The sequence below is a fragment of the Anomaloglossus baeobatrachus genome, unplaced genomic scaffold, assembly GCF_048569485.1.
Source record: "Anomaloglossus baeobatrachus isolate aAnoBae1 unplaced genomic scaffold, aAnoBae1.hap1 Scaffold_890, whole genome shotgun sequence".
NCBI lineage: Eukaryota > Metazoa > Chordata > Amphibia > Anura > Aromobatidae > Anomaloglossus > Anomaloglossus baeobatrachus.
The window spans coordinates 1-15,000 of NW_027445284.1; the positions used below are offsets into that span (position 1 = coordinate 1).

The 15,000-nt window shown below is 52.1% G+C and overlaps 3 protein-coding genes across 7 annotated transcripts in view; 1 reads left to right on the forward strand and 2 right to left on the reverse strand.

Annotated features, from left to right (window-relative positions):
- Positions 1–358: 358 nt before the first annotated feature.
- On the forward strand, positions 359–3,762 carry LOC142289059 (NADH-cytochrome b5 reductase 3-like; the record flags this gene model as incomplete). The annotated part of the gene is made up of 8 exons (XM_075333563.1): positions 359–502; positions 598–670; positions 757–863; positions 932–1,061; positions 1,335–1,418; positions 1,659–1,744; positions 2,556–2,655; positions 3,076–3,762. Coding segments are annotated over 8 exons (897 nt in total), but the record flags the coding sequence as incomplete, so codon positions are not given.
- Positions 3,763–7,315: 3,553 nt separating this feature from the next.
- REP15 (RAB15 effector protein) lies at positions 7,316–8,361 on the reverse strand. The gene has a single exon (XM_075333562.1). It carries the CDS (start codon positions 8,317–8,319, stop codon positions 7,597–7,599), a length of 723 nt encoding a protein of 240 aa, XP_075189677.1. The 5' UTR covers positions 8,320–8,361; the 3' UTR covers positions 7,316–7,596.
- Positions 8,362–9,910: 1,549 nt separating this feature from the next.
- Positions 9,911–15,000, reverse strand: part of PPFIBP1 (PPFIB scaffold protein 1) — a 40,039-nt gene continuing 34,949 nt past the window's right edge. For all 5 annotated transcript variants that reach the window (XM_075333566.1, XM_075333569.1, XM_075333567.1 and 2 more), the window contains 2 exons: positions 12,555–12,620; positions 9,911–11,443 (listed from right to left, as the gene is read on the reverse strand). In XM_075333566.1, coding sequence (XP_075189681.1) covers positions 11,357–11,443; positions 12,555–12,620 — 153 coding nt within the window. In that variant the 3' untranslated portion in view covers positions 9,911–11,356. The remainder of the gene's footprint in view (positions 11,444–12,554; positions 12,621–15,000) is intronic.

Genomic DNA, 15,000 nt, shown 5'->3' on the forward strand with positions numbered 1-15,000 from the left:
CCTCTCCGCAGCTTGTCGGTGCCGGCCGCTCAGCACTGCAGGACTCCACACAACGGGGCGCAGAGTGATGATGTCATCGCTCCAGTCCAGTCCCCGCGGTGCTGATTTGCAGAGCGTCCGGCAGGCGCTGAGGACGGGATTGTACAGCTCCTACTAGGAGCGGCTGCGGGTGCGGCGTTCGGCCTGCCCTGCGGTACTAGTAGGTGGCGGGTGCCGATGCCGCCCTGTCCTCTCCTCACCACCCGCGCTGCCTGACGCACCCGCTACCTGACAGGTCATAATAGGTGTGTGCCCCTGCTGCTAGGGGGTGCAGCTGCCCCTCGCGGGGTTCGCGCAGGCTGTATAATGACTCCCCTCCGGTCTTTTGCAGTTGGGGCGGATCGTTTCTTATCCTTTCTACGTCGTCTTCGCGATCTTCAGGAGATTTTTCGGGAAGTCGGCTCCAGCCATCACCTTGGAGAGCGCAGATGTGAAATACCCGCTGAGGCTCATTGATAGGGAGGTAAGTCCCCGCGGTTGCCGGTCACATGACCTGTCTGTGAAGCAGGAGGATCAGGATGAGCAGTAGGAGTGTCACCTCCGTCTTGTTTCCCGCAGGTGATCAGCCATGACACCCGCCGCTTCCGCTTTGCGCTGCCGTCTCCAGAGCACATCCTGGGTCTCCCCATCGGTAGGTTTGGGGCGGTCTCTCGGTTTGGGGTGCAGGGCGGCCCCCACGTTCCGGCTTTGGTGACGTTCCTCTCGGTTGCTCCGCAGGGCAGCACATTTACCTGTCGGCCCGGGTGGACGGGAACCTGGTGGTGCGGCCGTACACCCCGGTGTCCAGTGACGATGATAAGGGCTACGTGGACCTGGTGGTGAAGGTGAGAGGACGGCCGGGAGGTCGGAGGGGGGCACCAGCGGCTTCATTCATCTGATTGTTTTCTTATAGATTTATTTTAAAGGCATACACCCCAAATTTCCAGAGGGCGGCAAAATGTCCCAATACCTAGAAGCGCTGAAGGTCGGGGAGACCATCGACTTCAGGGGACCCAGCGGGCTGCTGACGTACAGCAGTAGAGGTGAGACCCAGCTCATGAGGGTAAGGCATGGCCGGTCAGCAGAGGGGTGGGGGGGGTTAGATCCGGGGGGAAAGGGGTGAGGCCTGGCCGGTCAGCGGGGGGGGGTGAGGGGTGAGGCCTGGCCGGTCAGCGGGGGGGGGGGGGGGGGAGTGGTGAGGCCTGGCTGGTCAGCAGGGGAAGAGGGGTGAGGCCTGGCCGGTCAGTAGGAGGCGGAGGGGAGAGAATAATCGCGAGGGGCGTCCAGGATATGACTTCTTTTTATTATTATTTAAGGAACATTACAGATCCGTCCCGACAAGAAATCTCCACCAGTTACCAAGACAGCGAAGCATCTGGGAATGATCGCCGGCGGGACAGGTACGGGGGGGGAGGGTGGGGAGTGTTCAATGGTGGGACGGGTATATGGGGGCTGGGACTACAACCTTCATCTTGTTGCGCCTCCCATTATCTTCAGAATGTTCTGATCAGACCTCGGGGGCGGGGTTTATGCAATGTGGGTGGATCCTGACTGTGATTGGATATCAGTTAGTGTCCGGCCCCCACATTCGAGACCTTAGTAAATGGTGGATGATGGTCGTCCTCTTCTCTCCTCTGTAGGAATCACCCCAATGCTGCAGCTCATCCGCGCGGTCATGAAGGACAAAGACGACCGCACTGTGTGCTACCTGCTGTTTGCAAACCAGGTCTGTAGGAGCCATGATGATGGAAGAGGCTGCTGTGATTGGCAGGATTGGGGGGGGGGGGGGGGTTGGGAGGGAAGGGCTGCTGTGACTGGTAGGATTGGGGGGGAGGGCTGCTGTGACTGGTAGGATTGGGGGGGTCGGGGCGCCGTGACTGGTAGGATTGGGGGGGTCGGGGCGCCGTGACTGGTAGGATTGGGGGGGTTGGGGCGCCGTGACTGGTAGGATTGGGGGGGTCGGGGCGCCGTGACTGGTAGGATTGGGGGGGTCGGGGCGCCGTGACTGGTAGGATTGGGGGGGGGAGGGCTGCTGTGACTGGTAGGATTGGGGGGGGGGGGGGGGGGAAGGGCTGCTGTGACTGGTAGGATTGGGGGGGGAGGGCTGCTGTGACTGGTAGGATTGGGGGGGGGGGGGGGGGAGGAGGGCTGCTGTGACTGGTAGGATTGGGGGGGGGGGAGGAGGGCTGCTGTGACTGGTAGGATTGGGGAGGGGGGGCTGCTGTGACTGGTAGGATTGGGGGGGGGGGGAGGAGGGCTGCTGTGACTGGTAGGATTGGGGGGGGGGGGGAGGAGGGCTGCTGTGACTGGTAGGAGGGGTCCGGCTGTTGGTTGGTGGGGGGCACCCGTTCTATCCCCTCGGGCTCCAGCCCCTGATGATGGGTATTTTCTGGTATAAGTAGATGGGCTCTCAGCCCCTGACCTGCGGAGCTTGCGCTCAGTCTCGGCCGCGCTCCGTCCTGTGCTGCTGTTGCTGCAGCTCTGGATGTGACTGGAGTCGCCGCTTTCTTCACCGTTTCTTTTCTGGCTTCTTCCAGGCTGAGAAGGACATTCTGTTACGGGACGAGCTGGAGGAGATCCGGACCAACCACCCGGGCAGATTCAAGCTGTGGTACACGCTGGACCGGGCGCCCGAGAGTAAGACCCGTGCTCTGCCCCTGGAGGACTACAGCTCCCAGCATGCCCTGCAGATAAGCTGGGACTTGTAGTTGTCCAGTGTGCGGTTATCGCTCATGCTCTTCGCTCCTCAGTCTCTGATCACCGTCGGTGACATTGAGCCTCTCTGTCCCAATACTTCGCACAGCTGAGGATTTGCTCCCGTTGTTTCCTCCGTCCTGTCACTGAGGTGCTGCAGGCTTTATACACTGTAACAAACCTTCAGCTGTGTGAGGCCGGGGGCGTGAGACCAGATGTTCTCATTCACCGACAGCAAGCGCCGATCCTGAGGAGCAGAGAGCAATGTAAAACATTCAGAAAGTTGTGATTCCCGCCCTCTGCCACCAGGTGGCGCTGACGTCATATTATATCCCGCTGATTCACTGCCTCTTCTCTCTGCAGATTGGGATTACAGCCAGGGCTTCGTGAATGAGGACATGATCCGCTCCTTCCTGCCCCCGCCGGGGGACGACGTGCTGATCCTGATGTGCGGACCCCCACCCATGATCCAGTACGCCATCAGCCCCAGTCTGGACAAGCTGGGGTACCCCCAGGACCGCAGATTTGCCTACTAGGCGCCAAGCTTTATCAGACCGGAGCACGGAGAGAAGGTGCCCTGGATCCCGGCATCCTTGTGACAGGCACGCGGGCGGCTGCCGACGGCGGGGTCCAGCTGTCAGTGACACTTTGTATCAATATGTGGGGGGGTCTTAAAGGGGCGGGTGTTATCATGCGCTGCGTAGGTGATGTTTTTGGTCTTGGAGATGACTCCTGACCAAAGGACGGATTGGTGTAAGTGATATCGATAGCTGGGAGTTGTAGTCCTACTTTTACAATTGTGCATTAGACGTAACACTACGGAGTGTGGAAACGCGCGTTGGGTCCTCGTCCTGCGCTCGTCACAATGTGCCTGGATCTGCTTATTACCCACGATCCCTCACTCTTGGCCCCACCGCACCCCCCCCCCCCTAATTTGCACTATCCCCCTCCGGGCAGACTTCTCTCCTGCCTCGTCTCTTGGCTTTATCTCCTTTCTGTGTGTACAATGTATTTTTTATTCTTTCATCATAAATAGAAGAAAGACTTTGATCCTTGTCTTTAGTCTTAATATTTAACCCTTTCCTTCCCTCTAGTATCTAGAATTCTTTGCGGTGCAGTACCACATTCTGCCACTAGAGGGCACTAATGCACTGATGTAATTCTATCCACCTGTTCCCGGTATATCAGGTGTACCGCCCCTTTAAAAAAACAAATTTACATTCTGTTACATTCTGTTGTATCTGGGATTAAAGGGGTTTTCTGTACAGTCCCATAATCTGATCACGGGGGGTCTGAGCTTGGGATTCCCAGTGATCGGCTCTCTGAAGGAGGTTACAAAGGCTGTTTCCTTGCATGCAGCGCCCCCCACAGTAGAAGGGAAGAATTACATTGAGCGATGAGACGTTGGTAGAATTTCCCCCTCACCCCTGCAATGACAGAGAGAAACCCAAAGTTTCATCAGGTCATCAAAGACTAAGCACAACCACAAAACATGGAAATGAGCCCATGATTTTCTGATATAAACCTTCAAATCCACCAAAAGAGACCGGCCCGGCCCTTAGACGGTGGATGTGGAGGGAGTTACATCAGGGCCTGCACAGGAGATGGGAACACGCTGGTGGCTCAGAACTCACTACTATCAAGTCTACCTCTGGGTTGAGGGAAAGCTCAGGGTGTATTTAGCCTGAGGGCCAGTGCAGGGGTTCCTGTCCAGTCACCCCCTCGTGTCCAGTGTGACAACGCCCGGCCCAACTTTTTTTTTTTTTTTGCCAGTGGTGATATGGCTCAGGCTGTGGCATTGGTTCAGCTGTTACAGACTCTGTCACAGGAGGTGGTGGAGATACGTGCACAGGTGGTGCAGCATATGGCAGGTCTGTGGGCAGCGAGTCAGACACAGCTGGCACCTAATGTTTCCTCTCAGACAGGTTTTCTTAGGGGCGCGACAGGTTAAAAATTTCCGAGAGTACATGCAGGCTTCACTTTAAGCTCTGCCCTCGTTCTTCTTCGTTGTCTCCCTGTTGCAGGGAGGTCCCCAGGCCGTGACCTTCTCTCTATTGGCCGATACTCAATCTTTGCGGTTGGTAGATGAGGTTTTTCGCGGCTCTGGTTTATGGTGACCCTCATGGGTTCTCACTGGTTGTAGTCCAATCTCTACAATGTCCGCAGGGGGCTGCTTCTGAGGATAAGGTCCCATAGGTGTGTGAACATGAACCCATCCAGGTCGGGGGGTCTCCACCCGGCTAGGCTGCCAGCAGTTTGCCATGGTATGGGGGCCTGTTTTTTTTTCTGTGAACATATGGGTCACTTTGAGGTGGGATGGACAAACCCCAACAAACACGTCTCCTCCCAATAAGCCACAGTCCCGAGGTCGTTTGGCAGGTGACCAGGGCGTGTGTATATCCTCCATTTTTCCCTCGCTGCTGACTATGCCATCTGTGGTACATCGTAGGGTTACCCTTCCCTCTCCTCAGGATTTGCCTGAGGGCATGGACTATGAGCCGTGACCCATCAGAGACCCCTTCCCCCATCCCATGTTGAAGATAACAGCCTGGGTGTAGTCATTTGCTCATTTTCACCCATTTGTTCCACCATAGTCTCCAAGGCTAGTACAGAAACCAACAAGGTTCATGTTTGTGCCTCTCAGGAGAATTCTAGGCCTCAGTGTTCCCCCTGAAGAGGTGGTCAGCCATGATTCCTGGGGGCAAGGCTTCACCTCTGTGTTGTGGTTCCTCTGTAGTCAGCCCTTCTGGGGGTTACCCAGTTCCAGCCTATGTATGTGTGGTAATAAATGTCCAGGTCCAGACCTGTGTGTGGATGACTACGTGTGGGTGTCCTCTGATAACATCAGATGGAGGGGTACGTCGGGGGGGGCTCGGGCTTAAGGTTCCCTGGTCCTTACAGAGTTGCAGACATTGTGGGTCCTAAAGCCATACGGCTAAAGTCACCCCCAGCGCTTAACGGCCACATCATTCACAGGTCATTGCTCCGGAGACACGTTTTTGGGCCTACAGCCCTACCTCCGGCTCCTGCCTACATTCCTGGTAACCGCGGGGGCTGTTCACACGTGATGTGAACGCCGGTCGTTGGGGGGGAAGGGGGGGGGGGGGCTGTCTTGTTCGTCTCTCTTGGAAATTAGGGACAGGCTCAGGTTCAGTCTCTTTGCCACATGAGAATATACACATTACATTTTTCTTTTGGCATACATAGGGTTAATGTCAATTTTCCCTTGCCAGTAGCAAGCTCATTACCTCGGCTCAGGAGCATTTTCTAATGACCATTTCCCAGCTGGGTAAATACCCTCTGCTCCCAGCAGAGGGCGTCTGTTATCTAAAATTCAGTCTGGAGCATGAAGGAAGTGGATCTGCTGCTGGTCCGTGTGGAGGTAACCCCCGTTGTATCTTCTCCTCACCTTATTTACCTCCTCTGCACGTTTTTGTGGTCCCTCTGGTCTTTGTTTCTTGTGTGAGTGAACTTTGTTGTCCCCCGCATCTGTGTTTTGTCTGAGGTTTTGTGACTATTGTTCCTGGCAGTCTCCGGGGTGGTGGGTGTGGAAGGAGTTAGATCAGGATCTGGACAGGAGATAGGGACACTCTGGGGGATCGAACCTCACTACCATCAAGTGTACCTGGGTGCATTTAGTCTGGTGTCCAGAGTGACAGAGGCTGTCTATATCAGCCACCACTAGAGGAAGAACCCTGTATACAGAGATGCATAAGATCATGTCTGCAGCCACCACTAAGGGGAGCTCCCTGTATAAAGAGATACATGATAAGATCCTGTCTGCAGTCACCACTAGGGGGAGCTCCCTGTATACAGAGACACATGATAAGATCCTGCCTGCAGCCACCACTAGGGGGAGCTCCCTGTATACAGAGATACATGATAAGATTATGTCTGCAGCCACCACTAGGGGGAGCTCCCTGTATACAGAGATACATGATAAGATTATGTCTGCAGCCACCACTAGGGGGAGCTCCCTGTATACAGAGATACATGATAAGATCCTGTCTGCAGCCACCACTAGGGGGAGCTCCCTGTATACAGAGATACATGATAAGCTCCTGTCTGCAGCCACCACTAGGGGGAGCTCCCTGTATAAAGAGATACATGATAAGCTCCTGTCTGCAGTAACCACTAGGGGGAGCTCCCTGTATACAGAGATGCATGATAAGCTCCTGTCTGCAGACACCACTAGGGGGAGCTCCCTGTATACAGATACATGATAAGATCCTGTCTGCAGCCACCACTAGGGGGAGCTCCCTGTATACAGAGATACATGATAAGCTCCTGTCTGCAGCCACCACTAGGGGGAGCTCCCTGTATACAGAGATACATGATAAGCTCCTGTCTGCAGTAACCACTAGGGGGAGTTCCCTGTATACAGAGGTACATGATAAGCTCCTGTCTGCAGCCACCACTAGGGGGAGCTCCCTGTATACAGAGGTACATGATAAGATCCTGTCTGCAGACACCACTAGGGGGAGCTCCCTCTATCCATAGATATAAATCATTATGCAGTGAGCTCCCTCTAGTGGTGGCTGCAGGAATATAGAACTTTCTCATTAACTGTAAATGCAGAGGATTTGGAGCTTTGTGTTAGTAAAACATTTTTTTTTAATAAACAGGAACACAGACATATTAAGAAATGAAGCGCCGCTCATCAGACTTACAGCAACTCTGTGGAGTAAATATCCAGTGTAACAGGATAATAGCTTTGTGTCCCTATGACTACACTTCCTGGCAGTCAGAATATGGTGTCACCTGCAGCAATAAGCGAGGGTCCGGACTTTCACTGTAACAAAACCAGTAGGAGAGAAGTGTGAGGTGCGGACAGGATCCCATTCACTGACAGCAAGCGAGATTCTGCCGCAGAGGAGTCAGCTTCTATAGGAAGTTGATGCAGACTTTCCCGAGGTTCCTCTGGTTGTTCCTCCTGGACATACAGGAGTCCAGCAGGTCCTGGATGGGCAGGAAGGTTTCGGTGTCCAGGATGTACTGCCGCAGGGCGCGTTCTCCGGGGGCGCCGGTCTCCTCCTTGCTGACGCTCTCCAGTAAGATTCCGCGAACGTCTTTGGGTTTTCCGGGGAAACCGAACACCACGAAGAGCCCCAGGCAGTCGGGGCCCACCAGGCGGCAGAACTCCTCCAGCTTCTTGTAGCGGCTGCGCTCCTTGTCGGGGAGCTGGATTTCGCCCTGATGGATGGGGTCAGGGAGCTGGTGGGGGGTCTTGGGGTCCCCTTGGCCACCCCCGGTGAGGTCGGACATCTGCAGGGCCTGGACGGCGATCTGGAGCCGCACCGACCTGTCCGGACCCAGCAGCGTCCAGATCCAGTCCACCCCCAGCATCGCAGCCTGCGGCGCGGACATCTTACTGGTGGAGATCCGCTCCTCCACGCCTTTCTCCATGCAGAAGGTGATGAAGTCCACCAGGAAGACCTCGGTCAGGGTGTCCATGGTGGGACGTAGGGTCCCATGAGGGTCCTCGAATCCCAGGTAGTCCTGAAGCTTGTTTGTGGCGTGCACCACTCCCTGGCTGAAGACCTCGCACACAATGTCCGCCTTCTCCGGCGGGGAGACTATCTCTGGACCGGAGGGCGTCTGACCCATGGCGGTCACATCGGAGGTGGCAGAGGCTCTGAGCCTGCACGGGGCTGTGTACTGCCAACGGGACATCACGGGGGAGGAGACTGCACCGCCGCGCCTGCCGGAACCAGACCGACAGCTTTCACACGGAGAAGATAAAGATGGAGCAAAGTCCGACCCGAAGGCTTAGAAAACCTCCTAGATGCCTTATTCCAGAGAGCGCCACCTTGTGTGCACAGGTGACGAGTGCTACTGCAGGTCCAACCCATTCACTATAACCTAAAAAATCATAACGACGCTCCATAGATCTCTCCTGGTCGGCGACAGCTGCGTGAGAAATCCCAAACCTGGTGCTGAGTGGCGGTGATCTATGGAGCCTCGTTCTCACAATGTTCTCAGAACAAGGCTCCATAGGGCTCGATGGGCGTTGTGGGACATTGCAGCATTGGATTATGTGAGAACTTACAGGATTTATTTTTAATAAATTAGTGACTGAGGGCGTGAGGGGTCAACCCAAATACACACAACTCAATACTTGCCGGGTTAGTAATGGGGGTGTCCGGGGTACGGAGATGGTAGAAGACATCGCAAAGATGGAGGAGTGTGAATGTGAGCAGCGGAGGAAGAACGAGGATCTTCTACCATCTTGTATCAGTCACGGTGCTGGTGGCCTGTGCGTCCACGAGGAGCCAGAGGAAGGCAGACGGTACATCGTCCATGGCCGGCGGAGCGCAGGAGTCCTGGACCTGGGCAGGATGAGGACCTCACAGGGCAGAGGTTACTGCGTCCATGACCGGCAGAGCGCAGGAGTCCTGGACCTGGGCAGGATGAGGACCTCACAGGGCAGAGGTTACTGCGTCCATGACCGGCAGAGCGCAGGAGTCCTGGACCTGGGCAGGATGAGGACCTCACAGGGCAGAGGTTACTGCGTCCATGACCAGCAGAGCGCAGGAGTCCTGGACCTGGGCAGGATGAGGATCTCACAGGGCAGGGGAGAAAGACATCCACTGCCGGTGGAGCACAAGTGTCCTGGACCAGGACCTCACAGGGCAGAGATGTCAGAGAAGTCTATGGATGGCAGACCGCTGACCCTGCGCGCTGACCGCTGACCCTGCGCACTGACCACTGACCCTTCGCACTGACCACTGACCCTGCGCACTGACCACTGACCCTGCGCACTGACCACTGACCCTGCGCACTGACCCTGCGCGCTGACCCTGCACACTGACCACTGACCCTGCGCGCTGACCGCTGACCCTGCGCGCTGACCACTAACCCTGCGCACTGACCACTGACTCTGCGCGCTGACCGCTGACCACTAACCCTGCGCACTGACCACTGACTTTGCGCGCTGACCGCTGAAGTCAAGTGACAGTCTCCTCCCGTTCAGTTTGATGCCTCATTCTCCGGCTGTAAATGGATTGTACACGGTGACTTTCCTCCAACCACAGCGCCCCCATCTGTCCACAGGTTGGATGCGGTACTGCAGCCATATAAGAATATGGATGAAGCTAGATCGCAGTCTGGGGGAATATTTGGAGGTTGTGTTTTTAATCAAAAGCAGCTGATAACAGAGAGCAATAGACAAAAAGCAAATAGGTGTAACACAGACGCCTTCTAGTTAAACATAAGCTTTTATTACATCACAGATATAGACGGACGATAACATCTGCGCTCCGGGACTTTATAGTGTTATAACCACCTTCGGGGGCCGCGCCTCGGTCCACAGGCTCCCCCTCCCCCACTGCACTGTGTGGGGGTCAGCCCGCCTCACCCGTCAGCTCCGCGTCCTGCACCCCCCCCCATCACGATCATCATAAATTAACATACAAAACAAGAAGCATAAATATCAGCAGAAGATGCAGCCGCCGCCGCACAGACCCATCCGGACGGCTGCCGGATCTTAAAATGGAACTTACACAAAAACAAAAAAAAAAAAGAGCGCTGCCCCTTTAAATAAAACAAAAGTAACAAATCCCGTCTCCAGCAACTAAGTCGCCCCCTGCTGGAAAGTTACTAAAACTTCTAGTAAAGTGATAACGACTCGGGGGCTTAGACTTTTTTAGGGCGCGATGCTCTTCCCCCCAACACTGACAGTAACCCGGACCCCTCTGTAGGCACAGCCCGCCCCCTCCAGAACCCAGCTGGCACGTAAACTGGAAACACTGGTATAGAAAACTAGAGCTATGGTTTATCGTAAAAATTTTTTTCCACTTTAAATAGAATTTTTTTTTATAAAAAGTAACAACAGTGCTTTATACGGCGAGTATCAAAATGTTCCAGCTGGAAAGGGTTAAAAAAAAAATAAAATATGGCGCCACCCTCCCGATGTGGCCGTGGCTTGTATTACAAATATGAGATGTGGCTGCAATACCAGAGGCCGCCACAAGAGGAGAGAAGGGAGCTCCTGTAAATACAGCTCAACGCTCCTCCATGTGGCCGCCTGCGGTACTGCAGCTCAGCCAGAATAATAGGGCTTAGATGCAGCATCGGATACAGCCACATGGTGTAGAAAATGGGGGGTACATAATAATATAAAGCGCCATCTTTAACACCTCTTTTAGTTTGGCTGTGCCACCAGATGTAGCACTCATTGTATAAATTGGCGCTGCTCGATGCACTTTCCCCGACAGCCACTAGAGGGAGCCATCATACAACAGTAATTAGTCACTGACTATATAATACTATGCACAATGTCCGAGGCACAAACATCCGCCGCCCTCAGCTCCGTACAGAGGCAGAGACAATGGCGGCCTCTGCTGCGGAGACAATGGCGGCCTCCGCTGAGCAGGCAATGGCGGCCTCCGCTGAGCAGGCAATGGCGGCCTCCGCTGCGCAGGCAATGGCGGCCTCCGCTGCGCAGGCAATGGCGGCCTCCGCTGCGCAGGCAATGGCGGCCTCCGCTGCGCAGGCGCCCAACAATCATCGGGCGGTCATTTTTCTTCTCACTTTTATACAAGGCACAGACTTCCCATCCCCCGAACACTGAGCGTAAAAACAGTGATGCAAAAATAACATTTATAAAATCATAAGGAACAATAAAGATGGCGGCCGCAGCGCGTCACACGGTGGAGTCCTCATCTGTGATGCTGGCGCTGGGGGATCGGGCAGAGTAATCCCTGAACATGTCGTCTTCTTTCAACATGTGCTGCGGGAGGGAGACAAGAGAAGAGGGTGAGCGCAGCTCTGGAGTCTGGAGGTGAGCGCAACAGTGGGGGGGTGAGCGCAACAGTGGAGGGGGGTGAGCGCAACAGTGGAGGGGGGTGAGCGCAACAGTGGAGGGGGGTGAGCGCAACAGTGGAGGGGGGTGAGCGCAACAGTGGAGGGGGGTGAGCGCAACAGTGGAGGGGGGTGAGCGCAACAGTGGAGGGGGGTGAGCGCAACAGTGGAGGGGGGTGAGCGCAACAGTGGAGGGGGGTGAGCGCAACAGTGGAGGGGGGGTGAGCACAACAGTGGAGGGGGGTGAGCACAACAGTGGAGGGGGGTGAGCACAACAGTGGAGGGGGGTGAGCACAACAGTGTGTGTGGGGGGGGGGTGAGCGCAACAGTGGAGGGGGGTGAGCGCAACAGTGGAGGGGGGTGAGCGCAACAGTGGGGGGGGTGAGCGCAACAATGGGGGTGAGCGCAACAGTGGGGGGGGGAGCGCAACAGTGGGGGGGGGAGCGCAACAGTGGGGGGGGGGAGCGCAACAGTGGGGGGGGGGAGCGCAACAGTGGGGGGGGAGCGCAACAGTGGGGGGGGGAGCGCAACAGTGGGGGGGGGAGCGCAACAGTGGGGGGGGAGCGCAACAGTGGGGGGGGAGCGCAACAGTGGGGGGGGGAGCGCAACAGTGGGGGGGGGAGCGCAACAGTGGGGGGGGGAGCGCAACAGTGGGGGGGGAGCGCAACAGTGGGGGGGGAGCGCAACAGTGGGGGGGGAGCGCAACAGTGGGGGGGGAGCGCAACAGTGGGGGGGGAGCGCAACAGTGGGGGGGGGAGCGCAACAGTGGGGAAGGGAGCGCAACAGTGGGGAAGGGAGCGCAACAGTGGGGAAGGGAGCGCAACAGTGGGGAAGGGAGCGCAACAGTGGGTGGGGGGGAGCGCAACAGTGGGGGTGGGGTGAGCGCAACAGGGGGGAGGGGGTGAGCTCAATAGGGGGGAGGGGGTGAGCTCAATAGGGGGGAGGGGGAGCGCAACAGGGGGGTATGGGGTGAGCGCAACAGGGAGGTGGGGTTTAAAGAAGAAATACTGCAAATGCAAAATATAAGGAACAAGTCTTACCGTCAGGTTATTGATGCCTTCAGAAAACGCTCCGATCTGTCGCACCGTCCCCTCAGAGTCCTCCATCTACCAGAGGAGAAAAACCACAACATTATCCAGAGGAGGCAGTATTGTAGCAGTTTTATATTCTTGTACACAGGGGGCAGTATTATAGGAGTTATATTCTTGTATATAGGGGCAGTATTATAGTAGTTATATTCCTGTACATAGGAGCAGTATTATAGTAGTTATATTCTTGTACATAGGGGGCAGTATTATAGTAGTTATATTCTTGTACATAGGGGGCAGTATTATAGTAGTTATATTCTTGTATATAGGGGCAGTATTATAGTAGTTATATTGTATATAGGGGCAGTATTATAGTAGTTATATTCTTGTACATAGGGGGCAGTATTATAGCAGTTATATTCCTGTACATAGGGGCAGTATTATAGTAGTTATATTCCTGTATATAGGGGCAGTGTTATAGTAGTTATATTCTTGTACATAGGGGCAGTATTATAGTAGTTATATTCCTGTATATAGGGGCAGTATTATAGTAGTTATATTCCTGTATATAGGGGCAGTATTATAGTAGTTATATTCTTGTACATAGGAGCAGTATTATAGTAGTTATATTCTTGTATATAGGGGGCAGTATTATAGTAGTTATATTGTATATAGGGGGCAGTATTATAGTAGTTATATTCTTGTACATAGGGGGCAGTATTATAGTAGTTATATTGTATATAGGGGGCAGTATTATAGTAGTTATATTCTTGTACATAGGGGCAGTATTATAGTAGTTATATTGCATATAGGGGCAGTATTATAGTAGTTATATTCTTGTACATAGGGGCAGTATTATAGTAGTTATATTCTTGTACATAGGGGGCAGTATTATAGCAGTTATATTCTTGTATATAGGGGCAGTATTATAGTAGTTATATTCTTGTACATAGGGGGCAGTATTATAGTAGTTATATTCTTGTATATAGGAGCAGTATTATAGTAGTTATATTCTTGTATATAGGGGCAGTATTATAGTAGTTATATTCTTGTATATAGGAGCAGTATTATAGTAGTTATATTCTTGTACATAGGGGCAGTATTACAGTAGTTATATTCTTGTATATAGGGGGCAGTATTATAGTAGTTATATTCTTGTACATAGGGGCAGTATTACAGTAGTTATATTCTTGTACATAGGGGCAGTATTATAGTAGTTAAATTCTTGTATATAGGAGCAGTATTATAGTAGTTATATTCTTGTACATAGGGGCAGTATTATAGTAGTTATATTCTTGTACATAGGGACAGTATTATAGTAGGTATATTCTTGTACATAGAAGCAGTATTATAGCAGTTTTATATTCTTGTACACAGGGGGCAGTATTATAGTAGTTATATTGTATATAGGGGCAGTATTATAGTAGTTATATTGTATATAGGGGCAGTATTATAGTAGTTATATTCTTTCACATAGGGGGCAGTATTATAGCAGTTATATTCTTGTATATAGGAGCAGTATTATAGTAGTTATATTCTTGTACATAGGGGGCAGTATTATAGTAGTTATATTCTTGTATATAGGAGCAGTATTATAGTAGTTATATTCTTGTATATAGGGGCAGTATTATAGTAGTTATATTCTTGTATATAGGAGCAGTATTATAGTAGTTATATTCTTGTACATAGGGGCAGTATTACAGTAGTTATATTCTTGTATATAGGGGCAGTATTACAGTAGTTATATTCTTGTACATAGGGGCAGTATTATAGTAGTTATATTCTTGTATATAGGAGCAGTATTATAGTAGTTATATTCTTGTATATAGGGGCAGTATTATAGTAGTTATATTCTTGTACATAGGGGGCAGTATTATAGTAGTTATATTCTTGTATATAGGGGCAGTATTATAGTAGTTATATTCTTGTATATAGAGGCAGTATTATAGTAGTTATATTCTTGTATATAGGGGCAGTATTATAGTAGTTATATTCTTGTACATAGGGGGCAGTATTATAGTAGTTATATTCTTGTATATAGGGGCAGTATTACAGTAGTTATATTCTTGTACATAGGGGCAGTATTACAGTAGTTATATTCTTGTATATAGGGGCAGTATTACAATAGTTATATTCTTGTACATAGGGGCAGTATTATAGTAGTTATATTCTTGTATATAGGAGCAGTATTATAGTAGTTATATTCTTGTATATAGGGGCAGTATTATAGTAGTTATATTCTTGTACATAGGGGGCAGTATTATAGTAGTTATATTCTTGTATATAGGGGCAGTATTATAGTAGTTATATTCTTGTATATAGAGGCAGTATTATAGTAGTTATATTCTTGTACATAGAGGCAGTATTATAGTAGTTATATTCTTGTATATAGGGGCAGTATTATAGTAGTTATATTCTTGTACATAGGGGGCAGTATTATAGTAGTTATATTCTTGTA